This window comes from Mustelus asterias, chromosome 9, assembly GCF_964213995.1.
Source record: "Mustelus asterias chromosome 9, sMusAst1.hap1.1, whole genome shotgun sequence".
Lineage (NCBI taxonomy): Eukaryota > Metazoa > Chordata > Chondrichthyes > Carcharhiniformes > Triakidae > Mustelus > Mustelus asterias.
Window position 1 is genome coordinate 100,718,047 of NC_135809.1, and position 16,831 is coordinate 100,734,877.

A 16,831-nucleotide genomic window follows, 5' to 3' on the forward strand; every position below is an offset into this window, starting at 1 on the left:
CAGAGGTAGCCACCTCTTCTACAGGGTGTGCTGTAATAATCCTCACCAATAAAATTGGCATTAGAACATGTAATGGATTAAGGGTACTTGCTACTAGTTCCCCACTAAAAAAGCCAGAAAATGTTAGGGTTGGTGAATTCAAGATTAAGTGATTTTTTTTTTTACAGCTGATGAATGATAATGACTTCCAAACAACTTCTCTGGCCCTGAAAATGTCATGTTAGAAATTTGAGTTATATTTCTTCAGAAGGAAATACATGTTAGAAATGTTTCCATTTATTTAACTTCTTTTATCTCTTTCTGAATCCGTCTCTCTTTCCCAACCTCTGTTTCACTTTCTGTACATGATTTAAAATTAATTTGAACTTTCTGCTTCAGTTTCTGCCTCACTCCATGAGATTCTTCAATCTGATAGTTTGAAGAGCCTTGCCCAGAGCGTGTGCTGTAGAAGCCCAGTAAAGGGTGTCACACTGGATCAGAGCTAGATTTGAGAAAGTTGCGCTCAAAAGCCTGTATAAACTTTGTGGGAAGCTGTTAGTGGGGTGGAAAGCATGTGCCATTCCTTTGCTGCTAGATGCAAAATCAGGACTTCCTATGGTGTTTTGCTGATATTAAGATGCTCACCTGAAAGAAGGAGTACTCAAAGATTCGCTTGCTGAAAGATTTGTGGTTCTAGAAAAGGGTTCGGAACTGCTTCAAATCAAGTTTGTTCTGAAAGCTTAATAAATTGCATTAATAGGAAAAAGGGAAGTGTATGGGAGAATGCTTTTCGGATGTATGTTCCAACCTTTTTTGTACAAATAAAGAACACAAACCTGTACAGAGAAGGTAGGATGCTTTTATTTTCCGGTCACATGTAAACTTGCTATTTTTCACATCCCCGTTTATCACTGAGATGTTCAGCCGCTGATAGCTACAAAGTGACTCATTTGGAAATGGTGCAGATGGCCATTCTGTCCCTTCCTGAACAATGTCAAAATAAGTGTTCAGGGACTATTATATCACTAAATTTCCATAATGTGATATCAACATCAAGAAAGGTGTCTGTAGCACTATTCTGGTGAAGTTATTCTCTTTTGGTCTCATGATTGAGGCTTGATCACAAATGTGCATCCAATTTCAAAATGACAGGTTTCAGAAAAAAAAATTGAAAATAAAAGCAAAATGCCTACTTTCTCTTAACCAGCAGCATTTTACTTCAGCGGTACTTCGTACTGAAAGTGCATGCCCCTATTTATTGATTTTTATTAATGGCTATTCATCTTGCTGCAATATAATTCTAGTAAACTTCTTGCATTGCTCCATTTGAGCTACAGAAAATGTCAGGCTGGCTAGTTTTAACCTGTTTGTTTCCAGGATTTCAAAATGTTTAAACTGTTCTCAAAACTGGCTGGTATATAACTGTGCTTTCCATCAATTCCAGTGATTTGTCATCCTAACCAGTTCCGCTGCAACAGTGGTCAGTGCATCTTGAAGAAGCAACGTTGCAACTTATTTCCTGATTGCCATGATGGGTCAGACGAACTACTTTGCGGTTAGTATCTGTTCATCCACTTAATGGGTTTTGGACTTCAGTGGCCCTTGGGATGCACTGAGAAGAACATGTTCTGGCTCTTGAAGCAGAACATGTAAAGCTTTCTTTTGAAAGATGATCCAACATTTTTTTTTAAAAAGTCATTTTTATTTTGATACACTTGTGACCATGAAGATGATGAATGGAAAGTTCCAATTTTTCCACACCCAGTTTCTGCTTCACTCACCCTGGCTAGGTACAGCACACAGATGTTACTGCATCAATATGTTTCCATTTTCCACAACAGCTCTCATTATGGCTCGAGTTGGAATGCTACTAAATTAAAGCAGATGCAATCTTTGCAGGATTTCACTTGAGGCTCATTTATATGTATGTCAAATCAATGTATCTGTGTAAATATATGCACTAAATGTCCTGCTTTCCCTATTGGTGATCTACAGATAAATATTTAATTTTGAAAAAAAGCAAAATTACGCATTTTATTACTGCAGTATAAAAATAACACTCTCTAACATCATCAAAACTTCCCAGTAATGTCTCACAACCAATTGAAGTGCTTCGTATAGCAAACAAGTTATTTACAGCAAGGTCCCACCAACAGTTAATGAGATGGATGAAGTTAAACTGTTACTGGTTGAGGAGGTAATGTTGGCGATAGCACTATTTCCTTTTTAAATGGTGTCATGGGATATTAATTATACTTCCAGACAGACTGGATCTTGATTTAATATTTTGTTCCCAAAACCTCTCTCCTGCGCTAAAGTGACAATTTTGTTTATACAATGAACTCCTGAACTAATTCCGAGCTGGGAGTGCTACCAACACAGCCAGGCTCATATTTTACCAGTTTAAAATTGACATTCCGTTTTTCTCAAAAGTGTTTTTCATATTGCTGTACACTAGTTGCTTCACTTGGAGACGTTAATGTTAATATGTTCTGATTTTATTTATCATGATTCAGTTCATCTTGAAATGACTTTTCAACTAAATCTTCCCAGCAGAATTGGCTAAAGCTTCAGTGAATGAGTTCCAGTCTCATAGCAGTGCAATTGGACCTGTCATTGGTATAATCCTTTCACTCTTTGTAATGGGTGGTATGTACTTCGTCTGTCAGCGCGTCGTCTGTCGCCGCTACAAGGGGCCCAATGGACCTTTTCCACATGAGTATATCAGTGGAGCCCCACATGTTCCCCTAAATTTTATTGCTCCCAGCAGTTCACAGCATGGCACTTTCACTGGTAAGGAACCCTCCATATTATCCCTGATGATAATTGATTTTGGTGTTTGCTTTGCATGATTGATTCTAAATGAGATGCAATTTGTATGTTTCTGAACAATATTGTACAAATTAACAAATAACATCCCTGGGCTCCTCTAATATTGTCTTATAATTTAGAGAAAATTATGTTTACACAATGCCAGTAACTAGCAATAGGTATGCATGCCTCGTATATTATGTTTTATAAATGTGAGTTAATACATTTTCAAAGCTTGTTATTTTAGTGTTTTTTCACTAATAGACAACTGGCTGAGCTATTTTTGTTCGGAAAAGCAATTAGAATGGATGTCTAGAAGGATTTTATAGCTTGACTACGTGAGATCTTTTGTATTATTATTCAGTATAATTAAGATTTTAATTTCTGATCTGTCCTGAATTAATTGATCATAGCTGGGACAGCAATTAGCTGCTACAAAGAGGGAAAATCAGCCAATCCTTCTATGACCCAGGTGGGAAAATGTGTATTTGTAGAAGTCAGGTGAAGACAGGACCAGACATCAATGTGACGCTCTCTCATGGTCAGAACGCACTCTGCATAGACTGAACTGAAGGGAATGACCAACTGGGCAAGGTACCATGAAATTCATGGAGCTACACCCCAACTTAAGTTGGCACTTTAAGATGTGGAAGCATATTGCTACTGCAGTCAGATTTGATCTTGCATTAGAATGGAAGCTTCAGTTATACAGGGCATTGGTGAGACCACATCTGGAGTACCATGTACAGTATTGATTTCCTTATTTAAAGAAGGATTTAAATGCATTGGAAGCAGTTCGGAGAATGTTTACCAGACTAATATCTGCAATGGGTGCATTGCCTTATGAGGAACAGTTGGACAGGTTGGGCTTGTATTCACTGGAGTTGAGAAAATTAAGAAGCAACTTGATTAAAACATATACAATTCTGAGGGGTGAATGTTCCCTCTTGTGGTAAAATCAAGAATTAGGGGTCACTGTTTAAAAATAAAGGATTGCCCATTCATGTGAATTTTTTTAAAGCAGTTTCAGCTTAGCTCCTGGTAGGTGAGATTCCACATTATAGAAACACAGAAGCTAGAAGCAGGAGTAGGCCATTCGGCCCTTCGAGCCTGCTCCACCATTCATTTTGATCATGGCTGATCATCGAATTCAATATCCTGATCCCACTTCTCCCCATATCCCTTTAGCCCCTGGAGCTTTATCCAATTTCTTTTTGAAATCAAACAATGTTTTGGCCTCAGCTACATTCTATGGCAGTGAATTCCACACATTCATCACTCTCTGAATGAAGAAGTTTCTCCTCACCTCAGTTCTTATCCTCAAACTATGACCACCAGTTATAGACCCCACCATTGGGAACATTCTTTCCGAATCAACCCTTTCTAACTCTGTTAAAATTTCATAAGTTCCTATGAGATCCCCTTTCATTTTTCTAAACTCCAGTGAATATAATCCGAACTGACTTAGTCTCTCCTCATATGACAGACCTGCCATCCCAGTAATCAGCCGGGTAAACCTTCGCTGTACTCCCTCTATAGCGAGGACACCCTTCCTCAGATGAGGACACCAAAACTGTACACAATACTCCTCACCAACACCCTATACAATCGCTATAAAATATTCCTAACCCTATACTCAAATCCTCTCACTATGAAGGTCAACATAACATTTGTTTTCTTTACTGTCTGCTGTACCCACATGCTTACTTTCAGCAACTGATGCTTGAGGACACCCCAAGGTCTCACTGAGTATCCACCTCTCAATTTACACATATTCAAGTAATAATCTGTCTTCCTATTATTGCTACTGAAGTGGATAACCTCACATTTATCCACATTATACTGCATCTGCCATGCAGATGCCCCCACACTCAGCCTGTCCAAATCACAGTGAAGCATCACTGCATCCTCCTACAGCTCACCTCCCCATCCAACTTTGTATTATCTGCAAATTTGGAGATGATACATTGTTTCCTCTTCCACATCATTAATATATGATGTGAACAGCTGGGGTCCTAGCACAGATCCCTGTGGAACCCCATTAGTCACTGACTGCCAATCAGAAAAGACCCATTTATGCCAACTCTTTGCTTCCAATCTGCTAACCAGCTTTCTATCCATCTCAAGACATTACCTGCAATCCCATACGTGTTTACTCTACATAGTAGTCTGTTATGTGAGATCTTGTCGAAAGTCTAAATAAACCTAGTCTAAATTGACCTAGTCTAAAAACCTAGTCTAAAGTCTAAATTCAAAACAGAGATGAGATTTTTTTTCTGAGGGATGTGGGTCTTGGAACTTCGGCTATATTCTTGATAAACAAGGAGGTGAAAGATTATCAGGGGTAGATAGGAATGCGAACTTGAAGTTACAGTCAGACCAGCTATGATGTTGTTGAGCAGCCTTGAAAGGCCAATGGCCTACTCCTGCTCCTGGTTTATATTGAGATTTCACGACAAAGTAAAATGTAAAGGTTATGTAACTATTTTCATTTAAATGTGTGTAAAATGATCACTGAAGTCTGGAATGAAAATGCTAGTACACAATTCCAATTGTTTTTTTGGAGTCCTTTGTGCAGACTTTGTGACTTTGTTTTGTCCTGTACAGGCATGTCATGTGGCAAGTCCATGATCAGCTCCATGAGTCTAATGGGAGGGAGCAACGGGGCCCCACTGTACGATAGAAATCATGTGACCGGGGCCTCCTCCAGCAGTTCATCGAGTACAAAAGGAACCTTCTATCCACAGGTGTGCACTTCTATATGTTCAGAATCCATGTCAGTTATGAGAATACGCCTCCTCAAACTACAGTATTCAGTTCATGTATTTACACACAGAAATGGGAGCGAATTCATAAAAGATTCCCTGTTGATCGAGCAGGACATTTTCTAAATGAACATTGTTTCAATGTGATTTAGTGCATTTAATGTAGATCTGTATTTGAAGTTGCTTCTTTGTCAGCGCACAATGTACATCAGTGAGGATACAAAGGGATACAGCTGGGTTAAATGAATGGGCAAACATTTGGCAGATGGAGAATAATGTGAGAAAAATGTGAGGTTTTACACTACACTGGTGGGAATGATAAAAAAGTAGAATTTTACATAAGTGGGGAAAGAGGACTGCAGAATGCTGTGGTACAACGGGATATGAGTGTCCTTGTACATACATCACAAAACGTTAGCATGCTGATACAGCAAGTGATTAGGATGATAAATTGAATATTATCCTTTTGTTGCAAGAAGGATAGAATATAAAAGTAGGATGGTTCTGCTATAAATGTGCAGCACATTGGTGAGAACATAATCTGCAGCACTGTATACGGTTTTGATCTCCTTTAGTTAAGAAGGAATATACTTACACTAGAAGAAGATCAGAGAAGGTTCACTATGCTGGTTCCTGGGATGAAGGGCTTGTCTTCTGAGACTAGGCTGAGCAAGGTGGGCCTATACTAATTTAAGTACAGAAGAATAAAAGATGACCTTATTGAAATGCATTGGATTCTGATTTGGCTTGACAGGGTAGGTGCTGAAAAAATGCTCCCCTTTTTGGAGAAATTTGAACTGGGGGGGCACAGTTTTAAAATAAGGGGTCTTGCATTTAAGACAGAGATGAGGAAGAATTTCTTCGCTGAGAGAGTCAGTGGTTTTGGAATTTTCTTCCACAGAGAGCAGTGGATGCTGGGTCAGTGAACATATTCAATTTTTGAGCTACAAGGAAGCCAGTGGCTACAGGGGACAGGCAGGAAAGTGGAGATCAGCCATGGTCTAATTAACTGGAGGCACAAGCTCGATGGGCTGAATGTCTTCCAGCCTCCACCAGAAATCCACTGAAATTTCCATTCACTTCAGCAGGACCAGAAGATGCTGCCAGCATAAAGAGCTGGAAAATTCTGGTCCTGCTCCTATTTCCTCCTAATTCAGAGCAAGTTTCCACTACATGTTGTTTATATTATCTTTAAATAATAAAGTTTTATGTTTGGACAACTGACAGCTGAAATGCCTTAGCAAAAATACTTTATTTCAAATCTTTGTAGTGAAAAGGATTGTGTGGAATATCTATCCACATTGCCTTTCTATTGTGGTGCCTCCTTATCTCAGTTACTAGGAAGGGCACAAGTTTCAGATAGGGCATCTCCTCTTCCTGTGTGGTAGAAACCTATACCACTCTGTACCTGCCGATGGCATGTTACTTCAATGCTGTCACTGCCAGTTTTCAAGACATTAAAATAAATTCAGTTGAATCCACAGAAAACAGAGATATTGTGCTGCCTTGCATTCAAGAACTTTAACTTCAGGTTAAGTACCAACAACAACTTGCATCTCTCTCCCTCTCTCAGCTTTTCCCATATTATACGGGTCGCCACAGTGCTGATTGATTAGCCTTCTCTATCTTCACTCCTATCACCATAATGTAACAATTTGGCAGTTGGTCAGATGCCCTCCTTTGCCCATTTATCTGGGCAAGGGACCTGCACCGATGCACACTATCTGCACCATTGGCTGGGTTCTTTTGTGAACCCAGAGCATTCTGGTGCAGAAGCAGGGATACTACTGCTTGAGTCACAAGACTCAACAGCTAGCATTTCTAACAGCATCTTTAATTCGTAAAGCATCCAAGGGGCATTATCATACAAAATTTACACCAAGCTACAAAAGGCAATAAAATGGCAGGTGACCAAAAGCCTGGTCTGAAGGGTAGGTTTCAGTGATCATCTTAAAGGAAGAACGAGAGGTTCAGGAAAGAATTCCAGAATTTCAGCAGCTAATGGTGCCGCCACCATAGGTGGAACAATTAAAATCAGGGATGTTCAAGAGGCCAGAATATGAAGAGCGCAGGTATCTCGGAGGGTTGTGAGGCTGGAGGAGATTCCAGAGATAAGCAGGGGCCAGGCCACCAGGATGGTAATTTTAAAATCAAGATGTTGCTAAACCAGGAGCTAATGTAGGTCAGCAAACACAGGGCCGATGGGACTTCCTCTCCCCATTGAATATTGCATGACAATTCATGCTTTTTAAAGTGGGATAAGACATAAAGTAGAGGACGGTTCTTCTGGTACTGGAAATTGAAATTTAAAGTTGTTTTGATTTGAAGATCATAGTTTGGTTCTTCTCTTCCTTGTGGTCAATTTTAGTATGCCATTGGCAGAAGGCTTGGCAAAGTTCACTTACAGTGCTCGCGATAGAGGAGAAGTTAGAAAGGGTTTTTTTAAATTAAATGTGGAGCTACTAAATAACTGGGCCAAATTCAAACTGAACTTAATATTCTGGTGATATTACTAGTGATGTTTGATTTGATTAACGAATGTTGCCCTTCATAGACAGATTTAGGTGATCCTAGAAATAACTTTAGTTGTCGGCTAATAACTGCAAGAACTTGCATCTTCATAGACCCTGCAATCCAGAAAATGTTCTGTGGAGTGAAGCATAAGGGGGAGCAAGAGGAGGGGTAGAGAAACAAGAGTGGAGCCTAAAAAGGAGAGATTAAGAGGAATAACCAAAAGTTTGGTCAGAGGTGAGACCAAAGGAGGAGTTTAAAGGATTAGAGCGAGAAAATTCCAGAAATTGGGACAAGTGCGGCTCAAAGCACAGTTGCTGTTTTTGGGGGATCGGAGAGGGTAGGAAGTTGAATAAGTGGCCTGCTTCCAAGGGCTGGAAGGGGTTACAGCGATTCAGTGGTGTAGATTGGGCTGGTGGCAGGTGGGTGATGGATATCAGCTCCGCTCACCTAATGACATCGGTGAGAGCAGAATTGCCAGGGAAGGTGCACTTTGCAAAGGTAGTCAATGGACAATACTGAAGCAGCAAGCTACATGAGCTTATTTTCTTAATTTTGGTCAATGAGAAATGACTGGTTATACAAAGCTTTCATTTGAAATTTGGGAAGGAAAACCTATGATCAAATGGGTTGATCTTGGTGTTCGTTTAGTTAGTTGATTCTCAGCACTTGCCCTGCAAAGAAAACATTTAAATGTTTAAAACCATTTATCTGTTTAATCACAGTTCCAAATGTTCTGAATTATTTATTTATTTTTCATAGATTTTAAACCCACCTCCATCTCCAGCCACTGATCGTTCGCTCTATAATACCGAAGTGTGCTACTCCTCCAACAGTCCTTCCACGACCAGGTCTTACAGGTGGGAAAAGGCACATGTTTCTGACTGCTTAAAACCTATTTGTCATTAATTGTTGCAAAAACATTTAAAGGGCATAGATACAGGCGAGTATTGTAATGGCTGAGATGCTGAAGTTCTCAATGCTGAACATAGCAGACAATTTATAGTGTGTTCATTAAACTCAATGAAAAGTTCACATTCTCAGTTTTTGGATGAGCATTTCATTAGACCATTTGTTTTAACTTCTGCACTCATAAAGCCTTTCTCCAAATGTTTAGAAACTACCACTTTATGTTCCACAGCCAGTTCCCATGAACACCAAACTGTTGTTGAATTTTCACCCTCCATCTTTTGTCAATTCAGAAACGGCCCAGATTGGATATGGATGATTGAAATGTGTGAGACCACACAGGAAGCAGCTACTCCTGTGCACTGTAAAAATACCTTGCTGAGGGAAAATTAAATCAACTTCTCAATCTGTCTACCTGTCTGCATTATTTTAGGAAAATGTATCTTATGAAAATTCATAGAAATAAAAAATGACATGCCATCATAAATGTAGCTGCAGGGGTAGAAATTGAGACCATAACTGAGTTCAGCAGTTTAAATGATAGAATGTCACAATTAAATAATAAATTAATGTTACAGATTATTGGGGGACTTAGTGTAACATCATTGTATTTTGATGTTGGAAATCTAGCACATTGGCGGTGACTTTTAAAGGGGCATATAGTAAATTGTGCAGTCAACAACTTATTTATTTGGCACCTTTAATGGAATGAAATATCCTAAGGTGCTTCATGGGAGCACAATAAAACAAAGAATAATACTGAGCCACATAAGCACATTTAGGTTAGATGACTAAAAGCTTGGTCAAAGAGGTAAGTTTTAAGGAATGTTTAATGAGGAAATCAAGGTAGAGAGACAGATAGGTGCAGGGAAGTTTGATAACCCCCACAAGGTCCATGGGGAATCAGTGATCTCCCATTGAGGCTCGTTGAGTTCCCTTGGTTACAGGGGGTGGCCTGTCCATCTGGAACCCACTAACTGAATCTTTTATAAGGCAGGCCCAGGATTGGTCCTGCTAAACTGTAGTCCCAGGCAGGGCCGAGTGTGTATACGCCACGGTTGTGTTTTTACTTTGCATTCTGTAATAAACTATGTTCCTTTCCAGTCGGGCTTCCTGAGTCATTACAGGAGGATGTTCTAGCAGTTTGGGCCCACACAACTGAAGGCATGACTACCAATGCTGGACCGATTTAAAATTAAAATCGGGTGTGCACATGTGACCAATGCTGGAGAATTGTGGGGCCTGTGGAGATTACAGAGATGGGGAGGGGCTTGAAAAAAGGGATGAGAATTTTAAAATAAAAACAGAGCTTGACTCGGTGCCAGTGTAGGTCAACCAAGCACAGGGCCGATAAGGGAATGGGACTTGGTGCAAGTTAAGACATGGGCAGCAATAAAGTTGAGTAAGCAAATATAGGCTTGAAACCAGGATTCTTTCAAGTTATATTCCGATTCCTCAATATGCCCTCACGTGGAGATAACTTGCAAAGGGCAGCTATTTCCTCACAAGAATTAAATGAAAATCGGAGAACCCAACCACCAGCCTCCCAGCAATTGTAGGATAATAATCATCAAGATCAGGCTGCAGCATGAGATTTCAGCCAAGAAAATTGCATGTTGTGAGAAGGTAGCAGGAAAGGGGGAATAAATGCTTTTAGTTTAATCTCATTGGTAAAATTTGTTGATTTTTTTTTAAGTTAACCCACATCAATGTGCTACATGTAAGTAAAATGCCTTGTAATTTTAATTTCAATCAGAATAATGTTGCCAAGTCTGTGAAGTAGCTAATTAAATTGCATTTACATGAGCCTCTCCATCTCCAAATAAAGCATGATACAGTAGCCTTCATTAGTCCACCATCATGTCTGTCAGTAGCCAAGGTGGAGGCTGGACAGCAGGAGATGGACCACTTGAATTGGTTCATTAATGAGCAGTACGAGTGCATTCAGTTTACAATTCTAGAAGCTTTAAGGTAAATTGCACACCTTAAATCTTGGCTTTGGCATGTAGTTTTTGACTGTTGAAATGATTGAAAGAGAAACTCAAAAACATTATTTTTCAATTTTACAGACATTATATTATGCAAAGTGTGGCGCCACCGACAACTCCATGCAGCACCGATGTGTGCGATAGTGATTATACCACAAGCCGGTGGAAGAGTCCCAAATACTACGTGGATCTGAACTCCGACTCGGATCCTTACCCACCACCCCCTACCCCTCGAAGTCCATACATGTCAGCGGAAGAGAACTGTGAAAGTTGTCCACCATCACCTTCCACAGAACGAAGCTACTTTCATCTCTGTCCTCCCCCTCCATCTCCCTGTACAGATTCCTCGTGACCCTATCAAAAGGAACATTTTTATAATTCTGTACATAGCTTTAAATACAAACAGAGAGAAAGTATATTTTATGAATTTAAAGTAACAGATGGGTGGGATTATTCAAATGACAAGTGTACAGAGAATATGCGCTAATCGATGGGGGCAATGGAGTTTTGTACAGTTGAAAAGAAAAATATTTATATCTGTCTTTTTTTCTTGAGTAAATACACCACTTACATCTTTGTGCCATATGCTCATTATACCGAACAAATGGGGAAGCAAAAGTATAAAAGGTTCACAAATGCTAGCACAGACAAAATGGGCCAAGTGGCCTCATTCCACACCCTACAATTTTAGTTAGGCGAAATCATATTAGAAATGAAATTACAGGATGCCATATTCATGGATACTAAGTGGACAATTGTTTATTTTATACTTTTCCTACCTAATTATCAAAATTATACCTGCTATTCAGTGGAGTTTAAATGCTTCATTATTGATATTTCCAATCAGAATGTTACCTGATGACACACATTATTGTATTAAGGACACAATACACACAACCCTCTGACAATTACATGACCTTGAAAATAAACCACTAGCCAGAACTTTTGTACGTTTAGTGTCATTGTGGGTTAGCATACTATTCTTTCATGTCAGGTACCTGTGTTTGGATTCCGCTCAAGTTGATGACATTGAAGTCTGTTTATATTTGCTGTTTCTAAGGATACTAAGAAATAATTTGAGCTGTATCAGTCCAGCTCAGAGGGTTCAGGTTCAAGGCAGAATAATAATCCACAATCCATTGTAAACTTATACTGCCACGCAGAGGATTCCTGATGTGAGAAATAATACTATCACACAGGTAATTTTTAAGGAGTGCATCTCTGAGGTTCAAATTAAAACATGTTGAGCTAAATAGTAGGATTTTACTCTGTATCAGACCTAAGGGTACTTGACAATGCCTCTAGCTATCAATGGTTATAAAAAAATATGTTCCATCTTAACAGAGATATTCCTCAGTTTGTTGAGCACAAGATTCTCCAACAAAAGATTACAGGGCAAAAGTTCTAGTTGATTGTTGTGTGATTTGTATTTTAACATTAAATTATTTATCATGGGTAATAAAACCAATTTTTTTCATTAGAAATGATTTTAATGTTTGGCTTTTTTTCCCTTTGCTTGTATGCACAAAAGTTGTAGCTGTCACTACTGAAATATTTGAGGAGTGCCCATTGTAAATAAATTAAAGGACCTGCACACTAATAATAAATATCTAAGATTTTGTTGAATCGAAAGCTGCCTTATTTATCATTAGCATGAATGTGCATGCTTGTACCACTAATTTGCTATGGCAGCATTAAACTTAAGATGAGGGACTTTTGCCTTTTGAGATCATTGTGGTATGCAGAATCTTTAATTCCAAAAAAGAGCCTTTTATGAAAAGATGTCATAATATCCTTTTACTTTTTAAACAGTTAAAGGCTTTCCATTCTTAAATTTATCTCTTAGCACTATAGAGGTTAAAAGTATATTTTATCTAAATTCATTACGTTATTTATAAAATTCACAGATTATATGTATAATTTTCAGCAGCGCCACTCTATGTATTGTTTCTGTGCATTGACACTAGCTATAAATAGAAACAGAACTTGTACAAAACTTTATTGCCGGAATTTTACCGCCTTGCCTGCCCGAGGCTCGTAAGATCCCACCCGAGGCCAACGGAGAACGCTGTTCTGTGAGCCGGGGCGGGCGTGGTGGTAAAATTCCGGTAAGAATTTTCTTTTTTCTATTATCTATTAAAATAATTGTGGTCATGTTTTAGGCAAAGTCCCATAAAACGTGTAGAACCCAGTTTGCTGCATTTGTATGAAGTGTTCTGTTTTTGTCTGTTATTTGAATTATCTAATCATTACTGGGAACTCTATGTCCTTGTATTTCAAAATGTGCTTGGCTTTTTGGGGTGAAATATGAGCATACTGCTGACCTACTTATCTCTGAAACATTGTACGTTAAAGCAGAGATCCAAACTTCAGATTGTTCTCTTTTCCAGTTTTTAACTTTTTATACTACAGTACTCTTGTGCATATATTTTAAGATCATCCTTTAAGGAAATATGAAACCTTGTTGATGTAATTATATAGTGGCCTTATTAAGGGAGAAATGCTGTTTCATCAGTATAATTTTGTTTTTCATTGATTTTGGTGCACACTGTTCAAATCGACCACAAATGCAAATCAAAACCCTTAAAAGACTGAGGCAGAAATAGTATAAATTAAGCAGATAAGAGATTGCATACTTAATTCCTGCATTCTTTGGTTTTATTTTGTGCGTCTGTCTCGGGTTTTCTACCAGATTTCAAATATTATCATCTTTTCTTCATTATCAATTGAAGTTGAATAGTTTGTGGAGAAATGTCAAATACAACTGGACTTGAAAGGTGCACAGTAAACGTGCTTTTAAATTGTTCGGGTGTTGAGATGGAATCACTATAGTATCAGTGAGATTATGTGAAAGCATTAGTATCAATAATTTGGGAGGGTAGGAGGAGGTTATATTTACTATGGAAAACTATTGGCCCCAGTATGACTCCCCCCCCCCCCCCCCCCCCCGGTGCATGGCATCTCTTGTTTATACGAGAAAGCCCCTCTCTATTGCTGATCTGGAAAAGTTTAATATGGCCAGCTACACATTTTTGGCAGGTTTTAATGGTGCTTTACATAAAATTCTTGTAAGTAATCACTAGTTGGCTCAGTACGTTTGTGACAAAACATACCATTCACAGTTTTTGTGTATTGTACAATTTAGAGAATCATTGCTTTGTTTCTATATTACATCCTTTCAGCCCAGTAAGTCTGGGATTGCGTTTCTTGCACATGAGCCACCTGATCTTACTGCCATGCAATTACCAATTTTATATTCCTGTTTACAAGCAATAATCCAATTTCCTTTTTAAAGAATCAATGGTTTTTGCTTCAACAAGCAAGTTGGAAAGTTCCAAATTCTAACCACTGAGAAACTATTTCTTGACCTTTCTCATTAAAAGTGCCTCACTTTGTTGCTATCTGTTTCCACTGGTTCAAATCAATTGCTATTAAACTTCACGCAACTCTTAATAATTTTGAAGACCTCCATCAAGTCACCTTAAATTAAAGCAGAAATTGCTGAAAATGCACAAAAGATAAGTTAGCATTAGTGGACATAATAGATAAGTTAACAGAATCCTTCAACAGAACCGAAAAATAAACAAGCATTGAAAAACATCAGGCCGAGGTTAACCAAATACTGAAAAAAAGACACTTTGCTGAAGCATTTCATTTATCAGGACAAAAGCAAGAATGCCAAATTTCAAATGATCACAGCCATTTGTACTACAGGAGTAAAGGGGGAATTGTTAAAATTTAATTATGCATTCTGTAGATTAATTGGGTTTTGTTTCATTAGCTTTCTGTTAGAAAAGTTTTGGACATGGATAGTAATAAAAATAATACTTATATTTCAAGTTACTTTCATTACAGTTTCCATCTGTCACTTCAGTCAGATGTATTCTTCCTATAATAAAACCCCATCAGTCTGTATCGTTACTCTGGAGTTATGATTATTCAGCACTACTCTTGGCTTTTTCCTGTACTACACATATCCAACCTTTCAGATAAACCTGCAAGTATTTTTCTCCCATACACATGCAATTTAATTTTGTCCATCCTTATTGCCAGTCAGGCCTGTTTGACTGCCCTATTGCTCTTGTAAGTGCTCAAAAATCTAATGACTTTTTTCTTTGCAGTTGTACTTGAAATTTAATATCATCAATTTCTTGATGTCATAACTTTGCTTACTAAATACAGAACAAACGTCTTCACACACTGTTGATCATTTTAATTTATTCCGAAGTTGTAGCAAATTTTCCAGTTCCTATTCTCAGCCAAGTGCTAGGGGAATGAAACAAGACAAATGTTTAATCCAATGGCAAAATACTGCAGATACTGGAAATATGAAATTAAAAAACATTGCTGGAAATATTGAGAAGATCATGCAGCATCTATGGAGAGAAACAGAGTTCACATTTTAGGGTAATCTCCCCTGAGGGACATTTACCTGAAACATTAATTCTGATTCTTTCCACAGATGCTGCCAGACTTGCTGAGTTTTCCAGCATTTCCTGTTTTTAAAAATTTTCATTCAGCTAGTCATTTCAGTAATTAACTAATAAAGTTATTTTCGCCTCTGCAAAAGATTAATCCTTTTTGAACGCAATTTAAAAATCCTCTCCTCCCCTCACATGATTTATGAACATTGCCCGCCCCTTTAAATATGATTGTTTACCATTTTAAGCTACCAGTACATTAGATCACTCGAACAAGAGGGGATAGCGAGAACCTGCAGCTGGAGCCTCACTGGTGCTGCTTTTCATTCAGCCACCAGGTGGTGCAAAAGAGCAAACTGCAGCAAAACTCCCCAGTTGCCGATGTTCAACATTCTTCCCCACTACTCCTTTTTGACCGAGCTAAGATCAAAGACTTGCTATGTGGGGAATCATGAATATAAATATGCATACTAATTATGTGTGGCCTGATATGTTTGAGCACCAATATACAGTATCACTGCTGTAGGTAATCAGATAGGTAGGCTTGCTGGACCAAATGTCTTCTCCTATGTGAAATCTTTAGGCTGGAATTCTCCAACCTTGCCCGCGGCTGGGATTCTCGATCCCATTGCAGTGAATGGAGTTTTTGCTGAGCACCAAATTCTCCGTTCTCGCTGTCAGCAGTGGTAGGGTGTACGAGACTGGAAAATTCCAGCCTCAGTATGTTAACTCCTGATCACCTGGACCATTAGACTTAATTATCTGGCCATTCTTTATAAATGCTAATAGTTGACATGTTTCATCTTGATTTGAAACAATCCCTTGCAAAACAATTTGTGATGAATACAGTATTCCTACATCATTCCCTGAAAGTGCTGGTACATGGGGAGGTAGTCAGTATGAGTGCAAGAAGTAGAGGTTAATTTATACAAAATATTGGTTACATCGACTAAGAATATGAGATCTGGGAATTCAGATACGTAAATCAGTTTATAAAGTAGCAACACAAGTTGATAAAGCTATCTGGAGTATAACTTCATAGAATATAAAAGCGGGAACATAAAAACATGAGAAATAGGAGCAGAAGTAGGCCATCTAGCCCCTCGAGCCTGCCCCGCCATTCAATAAGATCATGGCTGATCTGAAGTGAATCAGTTCCACTTACCTGCCTGCTTCCCATAACCCTTAATTCCCTTACTGATCAGAAATCCATCTATCCGTGACTTAAACATATTCAACGAGGTAGCCTCCACCACTACAGTGGGCAGAGAATTCCAGAGATTCACCACCCTCTGAGAGAAGAAGTTCCTCCTCTGTTCTAAACTGACCCCCCTTTATTTTGAGGCTGTGCCCTCTAGTTCTGGTTTCCTTTCTAAGTGGAAAGAATCTCTCCACCTCTACCCTATCCAGCCCCTTCATTATCTTATAGGTCTCTATAAGATCCCCC

The 16,831-nt window shown here is 38.7% G+C and overlaps 1 protein-coding gene across 2 annotated transcripts in view; it reads left to right on the forward strand.

The window, feature by feature from the left end:
- Positions 1 to 12,592, forward strand: part of LOC144498874 (low-density lipoprotein receptor-related protein 5-like) — a 172,970-nt gene extending 160,378 nt beyond the window's left edge. Inside the window, exons 19-23 of one of the 2 annotated variants that reach the window (XM_078220687.1) lie at positions 1,424 to 1,534; positions 2,536 to 2,772; positions 5,398 to 5,537; positions 8,829 to 8,926; positions 11,045 to 12,592. In XM_078220687.1, coding sequence (XP_078076813.1) covers positions 1,424 to 1,534; positions 2,536 to 2,772; positions 5,398 to 5,537; positions 8,829 to 8,926; positions 11,045 to 11,315 — 857 coding nt within the window. In that variant the 3' untranslated portion in view covers positions 11,316 to 12,592. Of the gene's footprint in view, positions 1 to 1,423; positions 1,535 to 2,532; positions 2,773 to 5,397; positions 5,538 to 8,828; positions 8,927 to 11,044 lie in introns of both variants that reach the window. The other variant, XM_078220686.1, reaches the window with a different exon arrangement.
- Positions 12,593 to 16,831: the final 4,239 nt, after the last annotated feature.